The 18,444-nt window shown below is 43.6% G+C and overlaps 2 protein-coding genes across 7 annotated transcripts in view; both read left to right on the top strand.

Moving 5' to 3' along the window:
• Positions 1 to 12,621, top strand: part of BCR (BCR activator of RhoGEF and GTPase) — a 99,806-nt gene extending 87,185 nt beyond the window's left edge. For all 6 annotated transcript variants that reach the window (XM_069031427.1, XM_069031426.1, XM_069031430.1 and 3 more), the window contains 7 exons: positions 155 to 214; positions 348 to 457; positions 1,274 to 1,413; positions 2,830 to 2,964; positions 3,563 to 3,668; positions 4,473 to 4,635; positions 5,370 to 12,621. In XM_069031427.1, coding sequence (XP_068887528.1) covers positions 155 to 214; positions 348 to 457; positions 1,274 to 1,413; positions 2,830 to 2,964; positions 3,563 to 3,668; positions 4,473 to 4,635; positions 5,370 to 5,459 — 804 coding nt within the window. In that variant the 3' untranslated portion in view covers positions 5,460 to 12,621. The remainder of the gene's footprint in view (positions 1 to 154; positions 215 to 347; positions 458 to 1,273; positions 1,414 to 2,829; positions 2,965 to 3,562; positions 3,669 to 4,472; positions 4,636 to 5,369) is intronic.
• Positions 12,622 to 16,267: 3,646 nt separating this feature from the next.
• Positions 16,268 to 18,444, top strand: part of SPECC1L (sperm antigen with calponin homology and coiled-coil domains 1 like) — a 63,528-nt gene continuing 61,351 nt past the window's right edge. The window contains exon 1 of the mRNA XM_069031434.1: positions 16,268 to 16,343. The gene's annotated coding sequence lies outside the window, so the exon portion shown is untranslated. The remainder of the gene's footprint in view (positions 16,344 to 18,444) is intronic.

Here is an 18,444-nt window from a genome sequence, read left to right as displayed (position 1 = left end):
CCTGAAACCAGGGAAACCTTGGAGTGTAGGTTTTGCTATGGAAAAGAAATAACAAGGTAAAAGTGATTGTGCTCTGCTCACTTGCAGAGGTCTTCCAGGCTAGTTGTTTTCTTTGAAGTGTGTTCCTAGCTCATTGGTAACTTCTGTTTTCCAGCTGGACCCCCAGGTGCTGCAGGACAAAGACTGGCAGCGCACAGTCATCTCAATGAATGGGGTAAGTGTGGCAAACAGAAATTAGCTCTGCTTCTGTACCTCCTGTGGGCTTCATTTCTTTGCTCTTCATTACAGCATGAAAAAAAAAAAAAAAGGAAATGTTTAAGAAGACACATCTGTTCTCTTTGGTTCAGGTGGAAGTGAAGCTGTCGGTGAAGTTCACCAGTCGGGAGTTCAGCCTGAAAAGGATGCCGTCCCGCAAGCAGACGGGCGTGTTTGGGGTCAAGATTGCTATTGTCACCAAGTGAGCTGATGGGTCACATTTCTGTGTTTTAGAAGACAGCTGGCCAGTGGGGTGCACCTGCCGGTGTCCTCCTGAGGGATTAGGCAGTTCAGTCAGTCTGCTCCACTAGTCTAGGAGTGTAGATGTGGCTGCAGATGAGATGCTTTACAATCTCTGTGCTTCATTTTTTGCAGAGATAAAAACAAATGTGCACACAGGCTGTTTACTGGCAGCCTATCACTCCTCTGAATCTAGACATCCTCCTTGTCCTTGCCTTCTCTGTAGTTAGCTGATGTGGTCACAAATTTCCAGAGCCACTGACCAGTGATGTTTCCTTTCCATAATCAAAAATGTTCAAGGTCTTTGGATCCCATTGTATTATTTTAACTCCTGATCTTTTGTCATGAATCATTTGCCAGCAGAAACCTGTTTGTTCTGTTTTATGGTTTGGGAAGTGTGGTATTTCCTCCCCATGGAATTGCATCAGTTTGAAAGCAACAGTTACTAAGTATCTGAGGACTGTTTGGGAATCCTCTGATTACCTGAGCAGAGCCGCAGGCTCTAGGAGCACTGCGACCTGGCCAGGAGCTCAAGTGCTCAGGGAAGCTGCAGAACAGCCAAAGCCGGGCTGAGACAGTCAGAAAACCCTCTCCAGTTTTAAAAGGAGTTTTTCAGCTCAGTCCTGACTGCCTGCTCAGACATCCTACCACTTCATTTTCCAGAAGAAGTTTGCACAGGGAAATAAATGTTGGGGTGCTTGTAGCTGTCCTGGCTGGCTGGAGAACAGGCGCTGAGGGCCTGGGCTGAACTCTGAACTCTTCTGTCTGGCTTTCTTAGGAGAGAGAGGTCAAAGGTGCCGTACATTGTACGGCAGTGCGTGGAGGAGATCGAGCGGCGTGGGATGGAGGAGGTGGGGATCTACCGTGTCTCTGGGGTTGCAACCGACATCCAGGCTTTGAAAGCTGCCTTTGATGTCAGTAAGTATTTGTGTCTGATGTTTCCTTTGCTCTGTGAGAACCCGCCTGAGCTCCCTGTCAGGTGGCTGTGCTATTTTTAATCTTATGTTGCCCAAGAAGCATTAAGAAGTAGAGATTCTCACTCAAGGAAAATAATTTTATCCCTGGCTGCATATTTTGTTAATATTCTTCAGCTACTGACATAACAGAAAGCATACAACAGGATGGATCCTTGTACCAAATCATGCTTTTTTTTTCTTCCCGTGACATCATGGGTTTACCTGCTTTGCCAAATCTCTGTAAATGGCAGACACCTTTCTTGGGGGAAACATCACCAATCAGAAGTCATAATTTCCTCTCCATTGTGAGGTGTCCAAATTAATAGAAGTCCTTAAAATGAAGAACGTTTTGTGAAAACCGATGTTCTTAGAACTAGTAAGGGTATTCATGAAGCTGGGGTTGGGTGGTCAGGGCTTCTCTCCCTAACTCCATCTGGACTGATGTGCACAGGCTCAGAAAATTAGATCACTTTGAGCAAACCTTGCAAAGCTCTCTTTGATCTTGAGCAGAAGGCTCCTTATTGGTGCTACATTTAAAAGTGTGGCCTGTATGTCCCAAAAGGCAGCTGAGATCAGGCAGGTGAAACATCTCCAAATTGCTGAGGTACAAAAAGTTAATTTCTACTCTACTTTCAGCTTCCACATGATGGTCCAAGAACTGTTCAAGCCACATAAGGCCTGTGCCAGACACCCAAATTCACCCTCCCTGCACTTTTCCTTCACTTTTTTAGTGAAATTTCCTTCTTGTGTTTTCTTTTCAATCACCCTAAGCTATCAAAAACTACAGATGAATCGCTGCTCTAGTGCAAGTAAGGGTCTTTAACAGTTTAAAAAACAATGTTTTTCATTTCTGTTAAATGCTGGCTTACACTGTTTTATGAAAGCAGTGCTGATCAATGCTTAGTTTAGGGAGAGGGGGTGGTTTTGTTGTTCTTAATAGTAAAAAACTGAAATGTAAGCCCTGAATTGCCTGTGTACTTTAGCTGCAGTCCATGGGGAGTTGAGAATCTCAGAATCTCTTATTCTAAGCTGTTAGAGGCATGGAGTTGGAATAACAACTGCTGTCAGTAATAAAAGTTGAAATGTGTATAAATACAGTCAAGTGGGGCTTGTTCAGATCTGGCCAGGGTCGCTGGCACAGCACAGCCAGCCCTGGGAGGGTGAGGTTCCCTGGCTTGATGTAAAGCAATGAAGTGTTTGCAGTCACTTGTGCAGCACTTCTCAGCTGGAAGGTTGCTCATTTAATCTGGAGAAATGTAAACAGGAAAACTCCCAGCTAGTTGGGCAGAGACAAAAGATAAACAGACCCAACGCAAGGAAAAGAAGGAATGCAAGGCCAGCAGTTCCTTTACCTTGCCTCTGCTCTCCCCTCTTTCAGATAACAAGGATGTGTCAGTGATGATGAGTGAGATGGACGTTAATGCCATTGCAGGCACCCTCAAACTGTACTTCCGGGAGCTGCCGGAACCCCTCTTCACAGACGAGCTGTATCCCAACTTTGCTGAAGGCATTGGTAGGTGCCACACAAGGAACCCTTGATAATGGAAACTCTTCCATAGGAAGCTGCTCTTAAAGCAACATAAAACCCATATTTATAGTGTTGGACAGAAGCCTGGAACAAGTTGTGAGGGGAGTGGAATGGAGCTCAGAATGGAATGTTGGAATGACATCACCTTGCCACGTGGCGGAATATGGGCACTTGCCATGCTGTTCTGCAAGCTGCAAAAGCCAAGGTTTCTGAAGGATAGGGTCAGGACAGAATGCCAGCCTACCTGCTGGGGCTGTGCACACTGACTGCCCAGGCAGGCTTCAGGGAAGCCCCCTTTGGACGGGAGGGCAGATACAGACCTCATCTTATCTTGATGCAGAGAAAAACATCAATGATTGAAAGTCTCAAAGCACTTGAACTGCTTGAGAGAGAAGGATTCTTAATGCATTTGTGAAATAAAGGAACGAGATGCTGTGGAGTATTGATGTGCAACTCCGACCTTCCAGCCTATGATGATGTAATCACAGTCCTTTTGGGGCCATCCGTATTGGCTGTTCTGGGACATGGCTCAGTCAGATTCACACTTGCTGCCTGTGGTGATGTTTTGTTCTCTGTCTTGTAGCACTTTCAGATCCTGTTGCAAAGGAGAGCTGTATGTTGAATCTGTTGCTGTCACTTCCAGAACCCAACCTTGTGACATTCCTTTTCCTTCTGGACCATTTAAAAAGGTAGTATGTGGTTCCTTGGGAAATGCATTTAATGTGTAAAACATCGCTATTTTGAAAAGTGGAGCCTTTTCTTTAAATACCTGCTGAATCACATAAATGAAGAAGTATTTGCTGATCTGCTGTGAACGCTCATCAGATAATTGTTGTCTCATACTCACTTAGTGAGGCAGTAAATCCTGAATTCCCTTCCCACTCATACTGAAAAAGGATTAGAACTGGAGGAAAGGAGTAACAAAAGAGTCAGGGCTTTTCTATGGCAAATGCAAATTCCTGCTGCAATGTCACTGAGACTGCACCTGCATCTGGATAAACAGACCAGGAAAGGTTTTTGTATAAACCATGAAGCTTTGGCCATATTTAAGATATAGGGAGCCCTGTCTCAGAAGGTGTCTGAAATCCAGTATGATCTATTTTTAAAATTCCAGCACTTTGCTTAACTGCAGTGGTCAGTTCCTTTTTTAGTCAAGTCTTTCTGATTTTGTCTATGTCTTTGTAATATGATTGTAACTGGGAAGAAACATTTCCATGCTTTTGATATTAATGCATTAAGCTGGCTTAATGCTTGCCCAGTGTGTTGATTTGCCTAAGTATGTTGTACATACCAGAGACTGTCCCTGGAGACATGAAAGATCATCTTGTGATTGAGATTCTTGATTAAAATCCAGGAAATCTGGGCTTTACCTGTGTTTCTGCTGCAGACTTTTCTGCCCTTGGGAAAATTTTTTAAACTTTGTGCCTCAGTTTCTCATTTATAAAACTCAGATGTTTATAAAAGTCTGCCTTGTGCATTGTTTCTTCTCCCAGGGTTGCTGAGAGGGAAAGTGTGAACAAGATGTCCCTGCATAATCTTGCCACTGTCTTTGGACCAACACTGCTCAGACCTTCGGAGAAGGACAGTAAAATCCCTGCTAACCCAACCCAGCCTATCACAATGACTGACAGCTGGTCACTAGAAGTCATGTCCCAGGTAAAATCCTGAATGTGCCATTGCATCTCGTGGAGACACTTTCTGGGAAAGCGCAGTCCTGTGGCAGGCCTGGCTCAGCTATCCCACTGGGTTTTCATGGTAGTTTTTTTCATAAACATAAAACAACTTTTGCCCTCACGCAGACATTTTAGACTGTCTGTAGCGCAGTGTTCCTTCAGGCAGGTCAGTGTTCCTTCAGGCAGGTTTGTATTCAGTACAAATACAGCTTTTCATGAAGGAATGTCTGTGTGTGTGCATCCTGTGTTTGTTTGTACATGGGAAGTTTTTGGGAAGCTGTGTCCCAGCACCATGCTGCTGGCCTGGGGTAAAAGAATTGGCAGTGTTTCCACAATGCTCCTCGGCATTTAAACCACCTTCACTGATGCACAACAAAATGCTTTGGCCACTGCGGCCTTTGAAGGCAATGCTGAGGGTTGGAGCACAGAGCCTGTGTCACTGGGTCAGACTGGTTTATACGTTTTCCGTTGAGTAATGGCAAATTCTAGATTTAATTTTTTCAGTGCTGGAACACCAGCACCATTGTTCCACCTGGAATCTAAAAAGAGTGTCTCTGAAGCGCTGCAAGTTTTACTATTTGTATTGCTGTTACACAGTGTATTAAATCACAGCTGCTAGATGTTCCCTGAGAGAGCTGTATCACCAGCTCTCACATAGCCAGGATGAGAATGAGTTTTTGCAGGGCTTTAGTATTACCTTGTAGTTTCTCTTTCCAGGTTCAAGTTCTTCTGTACTTCCTGCAGCTAGAGACTATCCCTACCCCAGACAGCAAGAGGCAAAGCATTCTCTTTTCCACAGAGGTGTAGGTGCCTGTGGTACCAACAGGACACAAACTGCTTTTGGCATAACTGTCACTCCTGGGAAAAAGATGACTGGTGTTTCCTCAGACTGGCCTGTTCCTGTGCCAGGGAATTCCAGCCCTCAGAGCTTCTGCTGTTTGTTAACCAGAGACAAGCTGGAGAGAATGGAGAAAAACCTCTCCTTGTGCTGGTAGAACCAGAACTAACCGGAGATAGAGCTGTGCGGAATCTCCACTAGAAGGAGCAATAGACACTTGGACGAATGCGCACGGAGTGTGGCAATTATTCTTGTTGGGAATGTGACAGAAAGTATTCCTCATTTTATGGATTTAATTTATCATAAAGAAACTTCAAGATTTCTACTGGACCACTTGATAGGACACCCCTTCTTGGGTGAGGGGGTGTTAAAGGATATATCACAACTGTGTCTTTAATAACTGCTGTTTTTCAAGTACTGTTCTAGACCACAAAAATAGCATTGCTTTGCAAGAGGAAGGAGAAGAGAAGGGTCTGGGATCTAAAATTCTCTCCACAGAAATTAAAGTCTTGAATATGGTTCTAAGGAAATCAAACAGTTTTATGTACAGCTAGAACTGTTGTCTGGTTGGGGGCTGGGGTTTTTTGGCTCACCCACCCCTTCCCATACAAATGTTTGTACACCCCAGGGAAGGAGATGCCCTGCTCTTGCCTATGTTGCACTTCTGATGGGTTTTGTTGGGTTGAGACAGACTCAATTAAATTAATTAAATACAGCAAATTAAAGAGAGGCAGGGAGGATAACAGTCAGTGATTCTGTTGTTTGGTTATAGAAGCAGGGGCAATATTATCATAATAAATTCCTTAGACCCCACCAAACTTAGTGTAAATTAATTGGGAAGATTGTTAATTCCCAACACTCCAAAGAAAATACGTTATCTCTGCAAAAGTAATTGAAGAATTTGTGGATTTAAAAAAAAAAAAAAAATCAATGGCTCTCAGTTTGGCTGGCTGCTTACTCCAGACTTTTATCAGAACATCTTTTTTTTGATACTTGAATTTTTGGAGGCTTTGTACATTGTTTCTACAAGAGTCTTTTTCTGATAGATATAAACACTCTGAAAAAACGCCAGAATGTACTTCATGGACAATCTTGCAAGTAGCATGCCTTGTGGATTCTCCAGAAATTCCAACTCTTTTAAATAAGAGCGGTGGAAAAATTTCTGTGGAACTCCATTTAGTAGTACAAAAGGTCTGGCCAAACACCAGTTTTGTATTTCCCTCCCTAAATCAGTTGGAGCTACAGGGGTGAAAAGGGCAGCAGCATTTGTCCAGGGAACTGAAACTGCAGAATCTAATTGCTGGTATCCAGAGCCCAGATTCTGGCTCTGAAGCAGTTGTGCCAAACATCCTGCGGGTGGGAGCGATGCCATTTTCCTAAACTATTCCAGCCCCCAACTCCTATTCCAGCCCCCTACTCCTACCCAGTTATGCAGCATCCATTTAATGGCATCTGTCCATCATCATCCTGGTGAGAAGAAAAGTATGGCTGGAAGACAAGGGAAGGAATCGGCACAAAAAGGGAAGGGAGGGACAGATTTTGAAAGGTTGGTAGGGTCAGGTTGTCGACATCATTTGCAGGGAAATATGACACAGAAGGCGACCCCTCTTTGTGCTGAATTGCACATTTTCTGATGGGTGATCTACAAACTCTCAATTTAAAAAAAAATTGCAAAGGAGTGTTTCAAGCAAATAGAAAAATTTAAAGGGAAATGATTTTGTAGTCACTATAATTCTGACTGCTGCAGAATATTAGAAATTATTGTACTGTGAAGTTGCGAAATCAGAAAAGAAAAAATATAAATTTCAATTTTGTGAGTATATCAATATTTTGCATGCTTTGTAAGGATTCTTATAGGAATTTAACATTGCTTAGTATCCCTCCCTCCTTAGGTCTGGGAGCAAACCTCTTTGTAATGTAATGTACAACTAGAAATTCCTTCTCTCTTGTATGTATTTCCATGACATTCCAACTTCTGAACCCACAAAAAAGAAAAAAAATGTCTGTAGTAGGAGGTGCTTTTTGGGGGAGGGAGGGAATGAAGGCAAGGAAACTTGAAGGCTTAAGATTTTGATTTTTTAAAATTTTTATTTTCATTTTTTGCCTGTTTGAAGGTCAAAATTAGTCACAATCCTGAAAAACATTAACTTGAGCCATGTCGTGCAGAGCAGTAAAGCATTCTGGGTTTGTTTCTCTGTATTTGTTCTCCCTTTTCCCTAGCAGCTCTACAGCAATCCTTGCACTCCTGCCTGCTCCCACTCTGGGGGGATGGACCTGAGGCAGGAGCACTGCTGATGACTCCATGGAAAAGGGGAAAAACCCAAGCTACACCTGGTGCTGGGTGATAGCCTTTTCCTTTGGTGTTTGGAATCTGTGGCTGCTCCTTGCAGGTTGAAACTGGAAAGCAATACCACAATGACTGTGCCAATTTACTTTTGCCCAACTTTTAAATTTTTATTTATATAGGAAGTTAGTTTTAATATTAAATTGCTATAGTATGTAACCATGAGAAAATTGCTTTTGCTTTGGTTACTGTGACAGGTTGTTGCTGTCAGTCTCTCATTACAATGCTCAGTTCTAATGTAAAGTTATCTAACATGCAGGCATGTGGATCAGGGAAAAAAAGTTAATTTAACTTAACCCGTTAATTATTTCTGTTAAGTATGAATATGTTTTCCCCAAAGCTGGTAATTTTGGGCTGGAAAAGATAGTGGATCGTATTGCTGATGATGAAATCATGGACTGATTTGGAATACGAGAATTGATTTCTTGAATTTCCTTTAATTTTGCAATTAAGTTTTTTTTCAATAGTCTTATGTTTTCAGAAATTAAGTATTTCCAAAAAGCTTTTATGTTTTTTTCCCCTGGGATGTTGGTTGGGGTTTTTTGTTTGTTTGGAGGTTTTTTTGTGTTTTATTTTTACTTTAAATTTTTTTTAATAAGCCTTATCATACTTAAACAAAAAGGGAAATGCAAAACTTGGCTGTAGAGAAGGCCTTCCGATTTCTCCTCTTACACATTCCCTTGTGAGTTGTGTCAGAAAACTGAACTCTTTAATTTTCTATGTTAAAAGATACAATATAAACAACACAAGAGCAAACTAGCGAAAAGTTACCCTTTATGTGTGCACTGGGAGATTTTGCTCCTTCCGTTTCTGATGTTTTGGAGAGACTTTTCTACAAATGTTACTTTCAGGAACAGGAATCTGAAATGTTTAAATTTTCAGCTAAGGAAATTCAGGTGACTAGGATAGTCTGTGTCTCTCCAGTCTAAAGAGGGAAATAAGCATCAGTTTCCTGGCATTTAGAAACTACCTTAAAATTCTCGTGGGTTTTTTAACACTGAATAGGTTTTTAAGTAAAATTTTAAAAGGTTAAGCAAATGAAGGGAAAAGTTTTCAAAGATGGACAAGAAATAACAGTTACTAGCTCAGAGTCAGCTTTGTGTTTGTGTATGCTTTGTCTGGGAGGGAAGTGTTGGAAACCAAATTGAAATACATCCATTCAAATGCTGCTGGTGTTCTTTATTCTTGCACATTTTTAACAAGTTGAGGTAGTAGCTAAGCTATTTCAGGCTGTATCTTAATGCTGCTATTTTTCAGTGTATCAGCTAAGGACAAAATCCAGCAGTGTGGTGCCTGTCCTTGCCGGTGCCCACTGCCCGCCTCGGCTCTGCCGTCATCGCGCACACGCAGAATCGTCTGGCACCGCGTGGAGCCACATGGCTCTTGTGGTGTTGGCCATGAGGTGGTGGAACCACTGAGGATATTTATGGGAGGTGCAGGATTTTTACAGTTTATTCGTTTTACCTGTTTAAAACTGTTTTATGGTTGTTCCTGTTAGTTTTCTATGAGTTTTTTTAAACATGTGGACTATTCTTTAAGGCAGACATGGATCTCCAGATTAGTGTGTCACCTGTGTAACACTGGAAGGCATCACAATGTGTTCATTTACCTTAATGTGCCATTCTCTCAAGTGTGTATAAAATGTAAACTGACCAATGTGGTTTTAAAAATGTTTAAAGTCTGATGGCAAAAACCCAACCTTCTCTGATTCCTCACTAGGTAATCCTTTTGTTTCAGTGCTTGATCACCTACTGGGATAATTTTATGAGATGTGGCATTCTTCTTATGGAAATTTTAGTATAAAGTGGGAAATGTTTTAAGAAAAAAACTTCCCCTTTCTCTTTTTACCTTAATTCAAGATGACAGGGACTTGTAATAATAGAAGACAAATACATTTATGCAGGAACTTGGGGGGATTTGCTTCTGTTCCTTGAAGAAGAAAAATCTGAAAGGGCAATCCCTAGATACAATCAAATTAATCAAATTCTTGGAGATAGTCACTTGTTTATGCCCTCTTAAATTTCTACTCCAGGGATGTTTTTCTTTGTATACTTTGCTAATATTGTCCTACTACTGTTAGTGAAAAATAAACATGGTACCATTCCCTTCCTTCAACGCAGGGCCTGTGCAACTGAGATACTGGAGCCTTGGACTAGTATTAGCAATTCTGCATTCTGACCTAGGATGAAATAAATGTTCGTGTGTGTTCTATGAACTTTCTAATTGAAGAGAATTAAGTCATGGATTGCCCTTAAAATCAACAGAAGCTGTAAAGGAAGCACTTATAGTTAATAGATTGTTCCTTAACAATCTTTAGGGAATAAAACCAACAAAAATGGAAAAGGGAAGTAAAATTAGGAATTGCTCAGGTCACATTGCCTGGGACTAGAATGAAGTTCTCATTTTGAGTTACAGAAGGTGGCTCATGCCCTAGATAACTGAGCAAAGGCTCTCTTGCCAGTAAATAAACATGAATATGGGAATGCCAGGAATTTAGCTACAGCAGCCTCACAGTTCTGATGTGCTGCAACCCCTCTTTCTTGCTACTGAACATTCACAGTTCAGTGCTAAGAAAGCAAAGCTTATCACTTGCTCTCTACCTTTTCCCCGCTGAGGCAGCAGCCATAGTGCCTGTATGTTAGCGTAGGTGAACCACCACCACAAGGAAGTAAAAAGCTCCTAGAACCACAAACCTGGTCTGTTGTTTAAGCTAGAAGTCTGTTTTTGGGCTGCAAGGATAAAATGCCACAACAGCTATAATGACAAAATGGTTGGGGCAGTAGAACCAAAGCAAACCTGAGTGTATGTGTCGTCTTGATTCTCCTCCTTCCGTGACCATATCATTAGATTTATGCCTCTCAGGTCAAGCAAATTCATAAATGCTCTTGTTAAGAATTAGAAAATTATTAAATTACCTAGTTTGCCTCCACTATTGATTCTTTTTGTGTTACCATCTTACAGTGACATCGCTGGAGACCACTGCAAAACATGCAGCAGTTTTTACACAATTTTTTTCCTGCTGCCATGTTTCACCTCACAGTAAGACAGACCCCTCCTTTTCCAACAGAACCACTTCACATCATTCTGCATTATAGCAACTACCACACCAAGAGGTTCAGTTTGTAGCAGAGCTACAGAGCAGAGCCCTGAAGATAATTAAAGTATTTCCAGTCTTCTTGTGCAGAGTGGGACAGGTACTGCTAAAGTTCTAGGCTCACACAGGGCTGTGTTGTGAGCTAAGTAAAATTCTATTATTTACAGCATTTCAAGCATATTTGGGAATTAATATGATTACAGAGTGCCCAAGCCTAGCAGAAGTGTTTTCTCTACTGCTTTGTCTTAATCACAATCATGTTCAAATCCTCTTGTCAAAAATGGTTCACCAGAACAGAGAAAAGTGTATTTTGCGCTAGAGCTTTTGCTTGTGTAACTGCTGTGGTCTTTCCCCCAGTGGTAGGATGTTCTGAGAATCTGAGACTGTTTCTCTAATCTGTGGAATGATTTATACGACATGTCATTCTATATCCCTGTGGATGTACAAAAGGGCAGGTTTGTGTACAAAACAGCTTCCTGCCTGGAAGGAGACTCCAGCAGCTTCCTGGAGATGCCTCAAGTGAGGATCCAGCCCACCAGTGAGCAAAGGCCTTGCTGCTGCTTGGGTGCTCCCATCTCCCCTGAGGCAGTTTGAGAGGCTCAGAAGGCAGTTGTGAGTTCCTTCTTACTGTACCCAACCAAGTGGTCAAATATTAATCTAGAGTAGCTCAAACTTCCTCTATTTTAGTCCCATTTTGGGAAGAAACAGGGACTATGCTAATTTGGGATTATACAAATAGCTGAAAACTAATCTGTATCTAAAACTTATTTCATATATAGTAGATGGTAATGTAAAAGCTGCCATAGCAAAAGGTCACTTCTCCACAGGAGCCTGTTCTACTCCCTGCCTTCTTTACTGCTTCTCACAGCCTAAAAGAAATCTTGTTTTGGGATTCACAGTCACATACAAAACTTGCAGAATCCTAGATAAAACTTAGCTATGCAGGGACCAATGTTTCAGGAGTACTAAATGTGATTACCAAGGTAGCAAAAAGAGGGTAAGGAATTATTGTGTTGGGATAACTGAAAAGCATCACAATGAAACAGTGAATTTAAAAATGATGTCACAGCAGGACACTGAAATGTTGTCCTTTCTGTGTCTGTCCAGCAAAAAAAAAAAAAAAAAATAAAACTCAGCCTTCTCTTGCCTATGTAAGTTGTGTAGTTTGCTCTTATCTCTAGTATTGTGTTTATAATCCATGAAGAATTCCAAGGAAAGGAGTTAAGACTATTTATTTAAATACAAATACAATTAAATTATGTAATTAGTTCTAAATTATCAGATGTAGAAGACAAACAACTTGTTATTGTTTGGATAATTTCGGGTTTCATCAGAGATAATACTGTTGGCATTATTTTAAACACTACCATGTTAGGGAGTCAGTTTTTGACATTTTTTCCTGCTGTTGCTAGTGCTTCAGTATCTCATAGTGCTCTGTTTTGGGGAAAGAAAACCTCATCCTAATAGTTTAATACTGAAAAGTGTTGAAAGCATACTGCTAAATGTCTCCCAGTTTAGGCCCAAAGAGAAGGGGAAAGGGAAAAATTGTCATTCTGGATTTTATTTTTTTTTTAACTTTCTGAGAAAAGTGGTATGAAAAAGGGATCCAAAAACTGTATTTGGGGGAAAAATGTCTTAAGGCATTTGTAGCCTTTCTTTGTACACAATGTTAAATAAAATCTCCTGTATCTATGTTGTCAGGTTCTTTTGGTCTTATTTAAATAAAAGTGAGCCAACATTACTCTGAATGTGTGAATTGCATTCAGCTGAGTTTGCTGGGGGTATGGAATTTAACACTGCTGTTTCAAAATAAAAGCTGTTTCTTGCTTTACAAGGTAAAAGCTATATCGCCTGAAATCTAGAGGTTGGTACAGAGAACTAAACTAAAACAACTTTAATGTGTGGAAATAGTTTACACGCAAGGTAGAGAAATAGCTAAGCAACCCAGTCCATGTTCAGATCTGTATGAATCCTTTTGTAGGAGTTCGGATTCAAAACCCAGCCCGTCTCAGACTTTGTCAATTTTACATTTGTGTGCAGAGCACTTGAACTGTAGTCAGTATTTGCTAAGAAATCAGCTCTGGCCTCCAGTTCTTCAAACGCTGCATGAAATTAGTGGGATTTTGTAGGAATCTGTGGAAGCTGAATCAGTTATTTAAATCAAATTAACATGGTGCTTTATTTAAATATTGTTTAAACTATTAATGTAATTAAAGTACATTTATGTTTGAATATAGTCCAGTTTAATATAATATATATAAACCTTTCTACAATAAAAAGATACCTGCTTGAAAGCTCTCTAGCCGATTTCATTAAGTGTGGATCACAAACATTACAGGACTCCATTTCAACGGTAGAAGTAGATGAAATGTAACTAACTGCAGTGTTTAAAACTACACTGAGTATAATGTTTACCCCTGAACTGGGCAAAGAAGGGGAAACTCAATGACTATTACTAATACTTCTGACCAGCGGTGTGGCTGTATAATATAAAATTGTTTTCCAATAGCTTCAATGTGGAATTCTTCTGCCAAATGGTTCTCTCTCTCCCAGAAGGTGAACCCTTGAAGTGCAACCACATGGAACAGCAGCCCCTGGATGAGCCTGGAAGGGATTGTGTCCTGCACCAGGCACTCTGCCCCTGTGCACAACCACGCTCCTACCATGTCTAGCTCTCTGCTGACTGCCAGCCTGGAGCTTCTCAGCCACTTCTGCTTTTCCCTGACTGAAGGCCCCAGGTGAGCAGAGCTGCCCTGGACTGGAGGTGAGCTGTGGCGTGCAGGCCTGTGCAAAGCAGCCAGCACACACCTGCGGCACTTGGAATGAGAGGGAGCAAACGAAACCTAAGGCTGGAGCAGGATGAGAAAGACCATGAATATAATATCCCTGGATATTCTGTGCAAATTGCTCCACCTGAGCAGGTGTCTTTCCATTTTCCAGGCAGCCCTGAGGCTTGGACCGGCTGCCCTGGGGCAGCAGCTCCCCTGAGGCCCTGAGGATACAGATGTCAGTGTGAGGCAGGATCAGCCATCCCTGCCTGACTCCAGAGAGACATTTGTCTGCTCTTTGTTCGAAGCCTCCAGTTATGGAGATTCTGTAATCCTCTGGGGCAATCTAACCCAGAGCGTAACCACAATGAGAAAGCTTTCCTAGCAGACAGCTGAACCACTCGCACACATTACACCACATAATACTGCAATTTTACTCATTTTTTTCAGCGTCTTTTTAAGTTCCAGAACCAAGATCCAAGGCATATGCACTGTCAGCTAGCAGCTTCTTCATTAATTCACTGAGCTGAGTGACTACTTCCTGCTGCAAAACAGAAAGCTGAGCCCTTTATGGGCTACTGTGAGAAATACATTGTACAAAACAAATGCAGTCATTTTTCACATCCTTAATACAGAAGTAGTGCCACTGAAATGCCATTTTTTAGCTGATAACTTAAAACTCAGTCCAAAGGTAGAAACACAGGACAACATTTTGCTGAAGGTATAATGGATCAGAAAATCTAGCACAATGACACTGGTCATATTGTGAAAATAAACATCAGGATTATTACTTAAGCATAAAGCAGCATTTCACTGTCAAATGAGTACACCATGTCTGTGCAGCTGTCTGCCAGGGGAATCCCCACCAGGTAGGAACAGGCAGAGTGACAGAGAAAGTGACAGGGAAGGATATCTCAGTGAAATGCCTTTGTAAGACACATAAACAGAAAAATTTTCCCACCATGTAAATCAAACTATGTTGCAATCTCTGGCAGCATACATCCTGTCAGTTTTAAAGACAATTCTGACATCATAGAGATGTCATTTACTTAGATTTATAATATTAAAAATTTAACTTCACCAAAGATAATGAGGGGACTGTAAGTCATACTTGCCCTACCAGTCTGCAGCCTACAAATTCCATATTCCTGTGAATTCTATTCTTCTGAATTCGGAAGGAATTCAAGGGAGAACATGCAACTCAATCTTACATTTGAAATGTTTCTTTTGCTAAAACAGCTGAGTTGCTGTTGGGAGAGAAGCTTTAACCTAAACAGAGGGGAAACTTTTACAGGGATGTGTCAAATCAGCACATTTTTTTCATTACTGTATTTGTTGCACTTCCCAGCCAGTGCCTGTAAATACAAAGTCTGCTATACCTCCCACCAACGCACCCACGCTGCAATTTGGGTTTATTAACTTCAGTTGCTGGTTATTCGTGACAAGTCAAACATCCTGCACAGTGATGGGCTACAAAGCTGAGCTTAGTTTAGAGCATTTGAAGGCAGCTCAGACTCCGAAAGCTTGTGCACACATGAGTTCTTGTAACCTAAGAAGACAAAGCTATTTCCTACCACAATGTGCTGGTTTTGGCAGGGGTAGAGTTAATTTTCTTCAAGGTGGCTAGTATGGGATATGTTTTGGGTTTGTGCTGAACACAGTGAAGAAAACTCTAGCCCATTTAAGCCATGACACACATTTAAACATCTTCTTCTCACTCGAATGAAAAGCTGCAATTATAGATCTGGACAGTAAGGCACAGGTTTAGAAGACCCACAGGCCCCTCACTCACACTTACGTTGCCTGCCCTGTGCGCACTTGGTGCCAGAGCTTAAAATATGCATGTTTATTCCCCCACCCCCAAAAAACTCCACAAAATAATTATTTTTTCACCAGATGCGGCCCTTGGCCGGGGCTGTTGCCGCCCTCCCGCCCTCAGACGGGCAACGAAGCTGGGGAAGGGTCTGGAGCACAAGTGTGGTGAGGAGCGGCTGAGGGAGCTGGCGGGGTTCGGCGTAGAGGAGGCTCGGGGGGACTTCTGTCTCTCTACAACACCCTGACAGGAGGGTGCAGCCGTGAGGGGTCGGGATCTGCTCCCAGGGAACAAGGGACAGGATAAGAGGAAACGGCCTCAAGCTGTGCCAGGGGAGATTCAGGTTGGACATGAGGAGTAATTTCCCCACAGAACGGGTGATCAGACATCGGAACGGGCTGCCCAGGGAGGTGATGGAGTCATCGCGCCGGAAGGTGTTTAAGGAAAGACTGGACGTGGCGCTCAGTTCACTGCCATGTTCTAGACGACACGGTGGTGTAGGGTCACAGGTCGGCCTCAACCATCTCAGAGTTCTTTTCCTACCTGACTCCAGTCCACCGCGTTTCTGTGATCCAGGTGGGGAGCGGCCCCGCCCTGACGGAGGCGCCGCCCCACGCACGCGCCACCCTTGGCCGCGCCCCGCCCTTTCCCCTCACGGCCCCCGGGCGCGGGGCGGGCCCGTAGGGGGCGCGTGCGCGGTGCCGCCAAGGGGCGGGGCGGAGGCGGGCAGAGGGGTCCGTGCTGTGCGCGGCCCCCCCTCCCGCCGGCCCGGCCCGCGCGGCGCCCCCGGACCCGGGGCTGCGAAGCAGCGGGAAGGAGGCGGCGGCTGCCCCGGTAAGCGCCAAGCGCCGGCGGGCACAGCCCGGCCCCGACCCCTGCCCGCCTGCCCACCGGGGGGTCTCCCGCGGCCGTGCAGGCTCCGGCAGGGCCTGTGTCCCGCGCCCTGGCCGCAGCGCCTTACGGCCGCGGGGAGCCCTGGGCTCGGCCCCTCATCACCGCCGCCCCCCGAGGGGCCGCGCTATCACCCCGCGGCGGTGACACCGCCCCGCGCCCTCCTCGGGTACCCCCGCGGCACCCTCCGCCCGCCCTGCCGCGTCCTCCCTGTCACCCACCTCGCGATGACCCTGCGGGAGCGCCGTGGGGCGCGGGGCAGGCGGTGAGGGAATGGAGCGTCCGCCGGTCCCGGCTGGCGGGGAGGCGCAGGTTGGCCCGCGTTTGCATCCCGCGGTGGAATCATTCGCTTCACGCTGCTGGCTGGTGTCTGTGAGAGGGATGGTGGGTGTGTGTGGAGCTCCCTGAGGAGAAACGCGGAGTGCTCGCGTTCAGCATCTTTCTAGCTGAGTTTTGGTGTGTTTGGGAGCACCTTTGTCTGGATTCTGGTCTCATGCTTTTCTGGAGCGCGGTTTTTCTGCCTTTTTATAGGTGAAAGAGCCTCTAAGTTCCAGTTTTGTGCCTGCAGTCTGCCATCCTGTGCCTCCCAGTATTTCAGCTTCCAAGTCTGTCATGACCTGGTATTACCAGTGATGTAGGAAGGCAGGTTTCTATAGCTGGGCCAAAACCAGTCACCAGCCTGTTCTGAGAGGTTCTGTACACTGTGTCCTCAGAGAGAAAAACACTGCAGTGCTGATGCTCAGCAAACTGCACCCTTCTCTCCACAACAGCATCTCACTGTCTGTGATTGCATGAAGTGTCTGTCTGTGCTGGGGTCTGGAAAACACAGCTCTCTTGTAGCAGAAAATATGTCATGTAAGTGGTTCTGCTGGGTGAAAAAAGCTCTAAGAAGCCACGGGTTCTGTTGAAGGGCATAGTCTGTGCAAGCTCTGCTCGCCTCAAAAGCAAACATAAACCTTCTGGAGCTGCTTCCTGCTTCATTAATGGTGTGGACTTTGGCTGCTGAAAGATAGGCAAATTAAAGCCAGTGGCTGCTTTTAACACTGGGGATCACAATATAGTGCTGCAGTACAGTAGCTCAGAAGTACAGTTTCTTCTCCGTCTCCAGCCTAGTTGAGTGTTGTTAGGTAGTTGTTAACCAAAATGAAAAGAGAAGGTCATTGTAAATAGTCTGAGATTAAAACTGGGAAACTGAGATGGGAGTAGTCTCATGTTTCTTGTAACACTGCCACTTCACTTTCAGCTAATGGAAAAGCCAGATTCCAGGATGGTAAACTAGGTGAAGTAAGGAAAAACCCCCTTGATTTCTCAGATGTTTTTGTGTGGCTGAGGATACTCGTCTTTTTCTTTCTTTATTGAATACAATACATAATTGGGAACAAAACGTCTCAAATCTTTTTAACATATTTTTCTATTTCTGTCAAATGAAGGGCCATCTAGTTAGAGAATGCAGCCCATATTTTCCCAATTATTTTATCTGCTCAAGTTAATTGTTGACATGTGTTTTAGTATGATCATTGGTAAAGATCTATCTTCTCTCTTTGGTTGTATGAGGGATTGTTTGATTTAAGTCTGATGATGGTGGAACATCACAGTGGGAAAACAGTCTGTGCAGGGATTTCCAGGTGTCATGGACTATACCTTGAGGCTCCAGGATATTTTCCCTTTCCATCTGTGCTGTAGGGTGGTGTGATCTCAGTGGCTTTCCAGGCATCTGTCAAAGGCGTCTTCTGCAGCAGGTTGGAGCAAAGGTTTTCCTTAATGGAGAGTGTGTCCACAGTAGCAAATCAAAGACAACTTGGATGTTAGACTGAGGTCTGGCACATGATTTCCACATCGTTGCCAGCATGGACGTTGGCATGGCTTGCTTGGGCCAGCTGGCATTTCCCTGAGCCATACCTGGACATCATTTAAAGGTGGCAAAGGCCAGGTCTAAAACTTGTTGAGTTTTAGAAGTTTCTGTCTAAGCACATGTTGGGATATTTTTATGCTGCAAAGATTTAATTGTACAAAATAAATGTGATGTACAGTCAACATTTTATAT

The sequence above is a fragment of the Aphelocoma coerulescens genome, chromosome 15 (genome assembly GCF_041296385.1).
Source record: "Aphelocoma coerulescens isolate FSJ_1873_10779 chromosome 15, UR_Acoe_1.0, whole genome shotgun sequence".
In the NCBI taxonomy this organism is placed as follows: Eukaryota; Metazoa; Chordata; class Aves; order Passeriformes; family Corvidae; genus Aphelocoma; species Aphelocoma coerulescens.
Note: the sequence above shows the minus strand (reverse complement) of the source record. Positions and strands in the feature narration are given on the sequence as shown.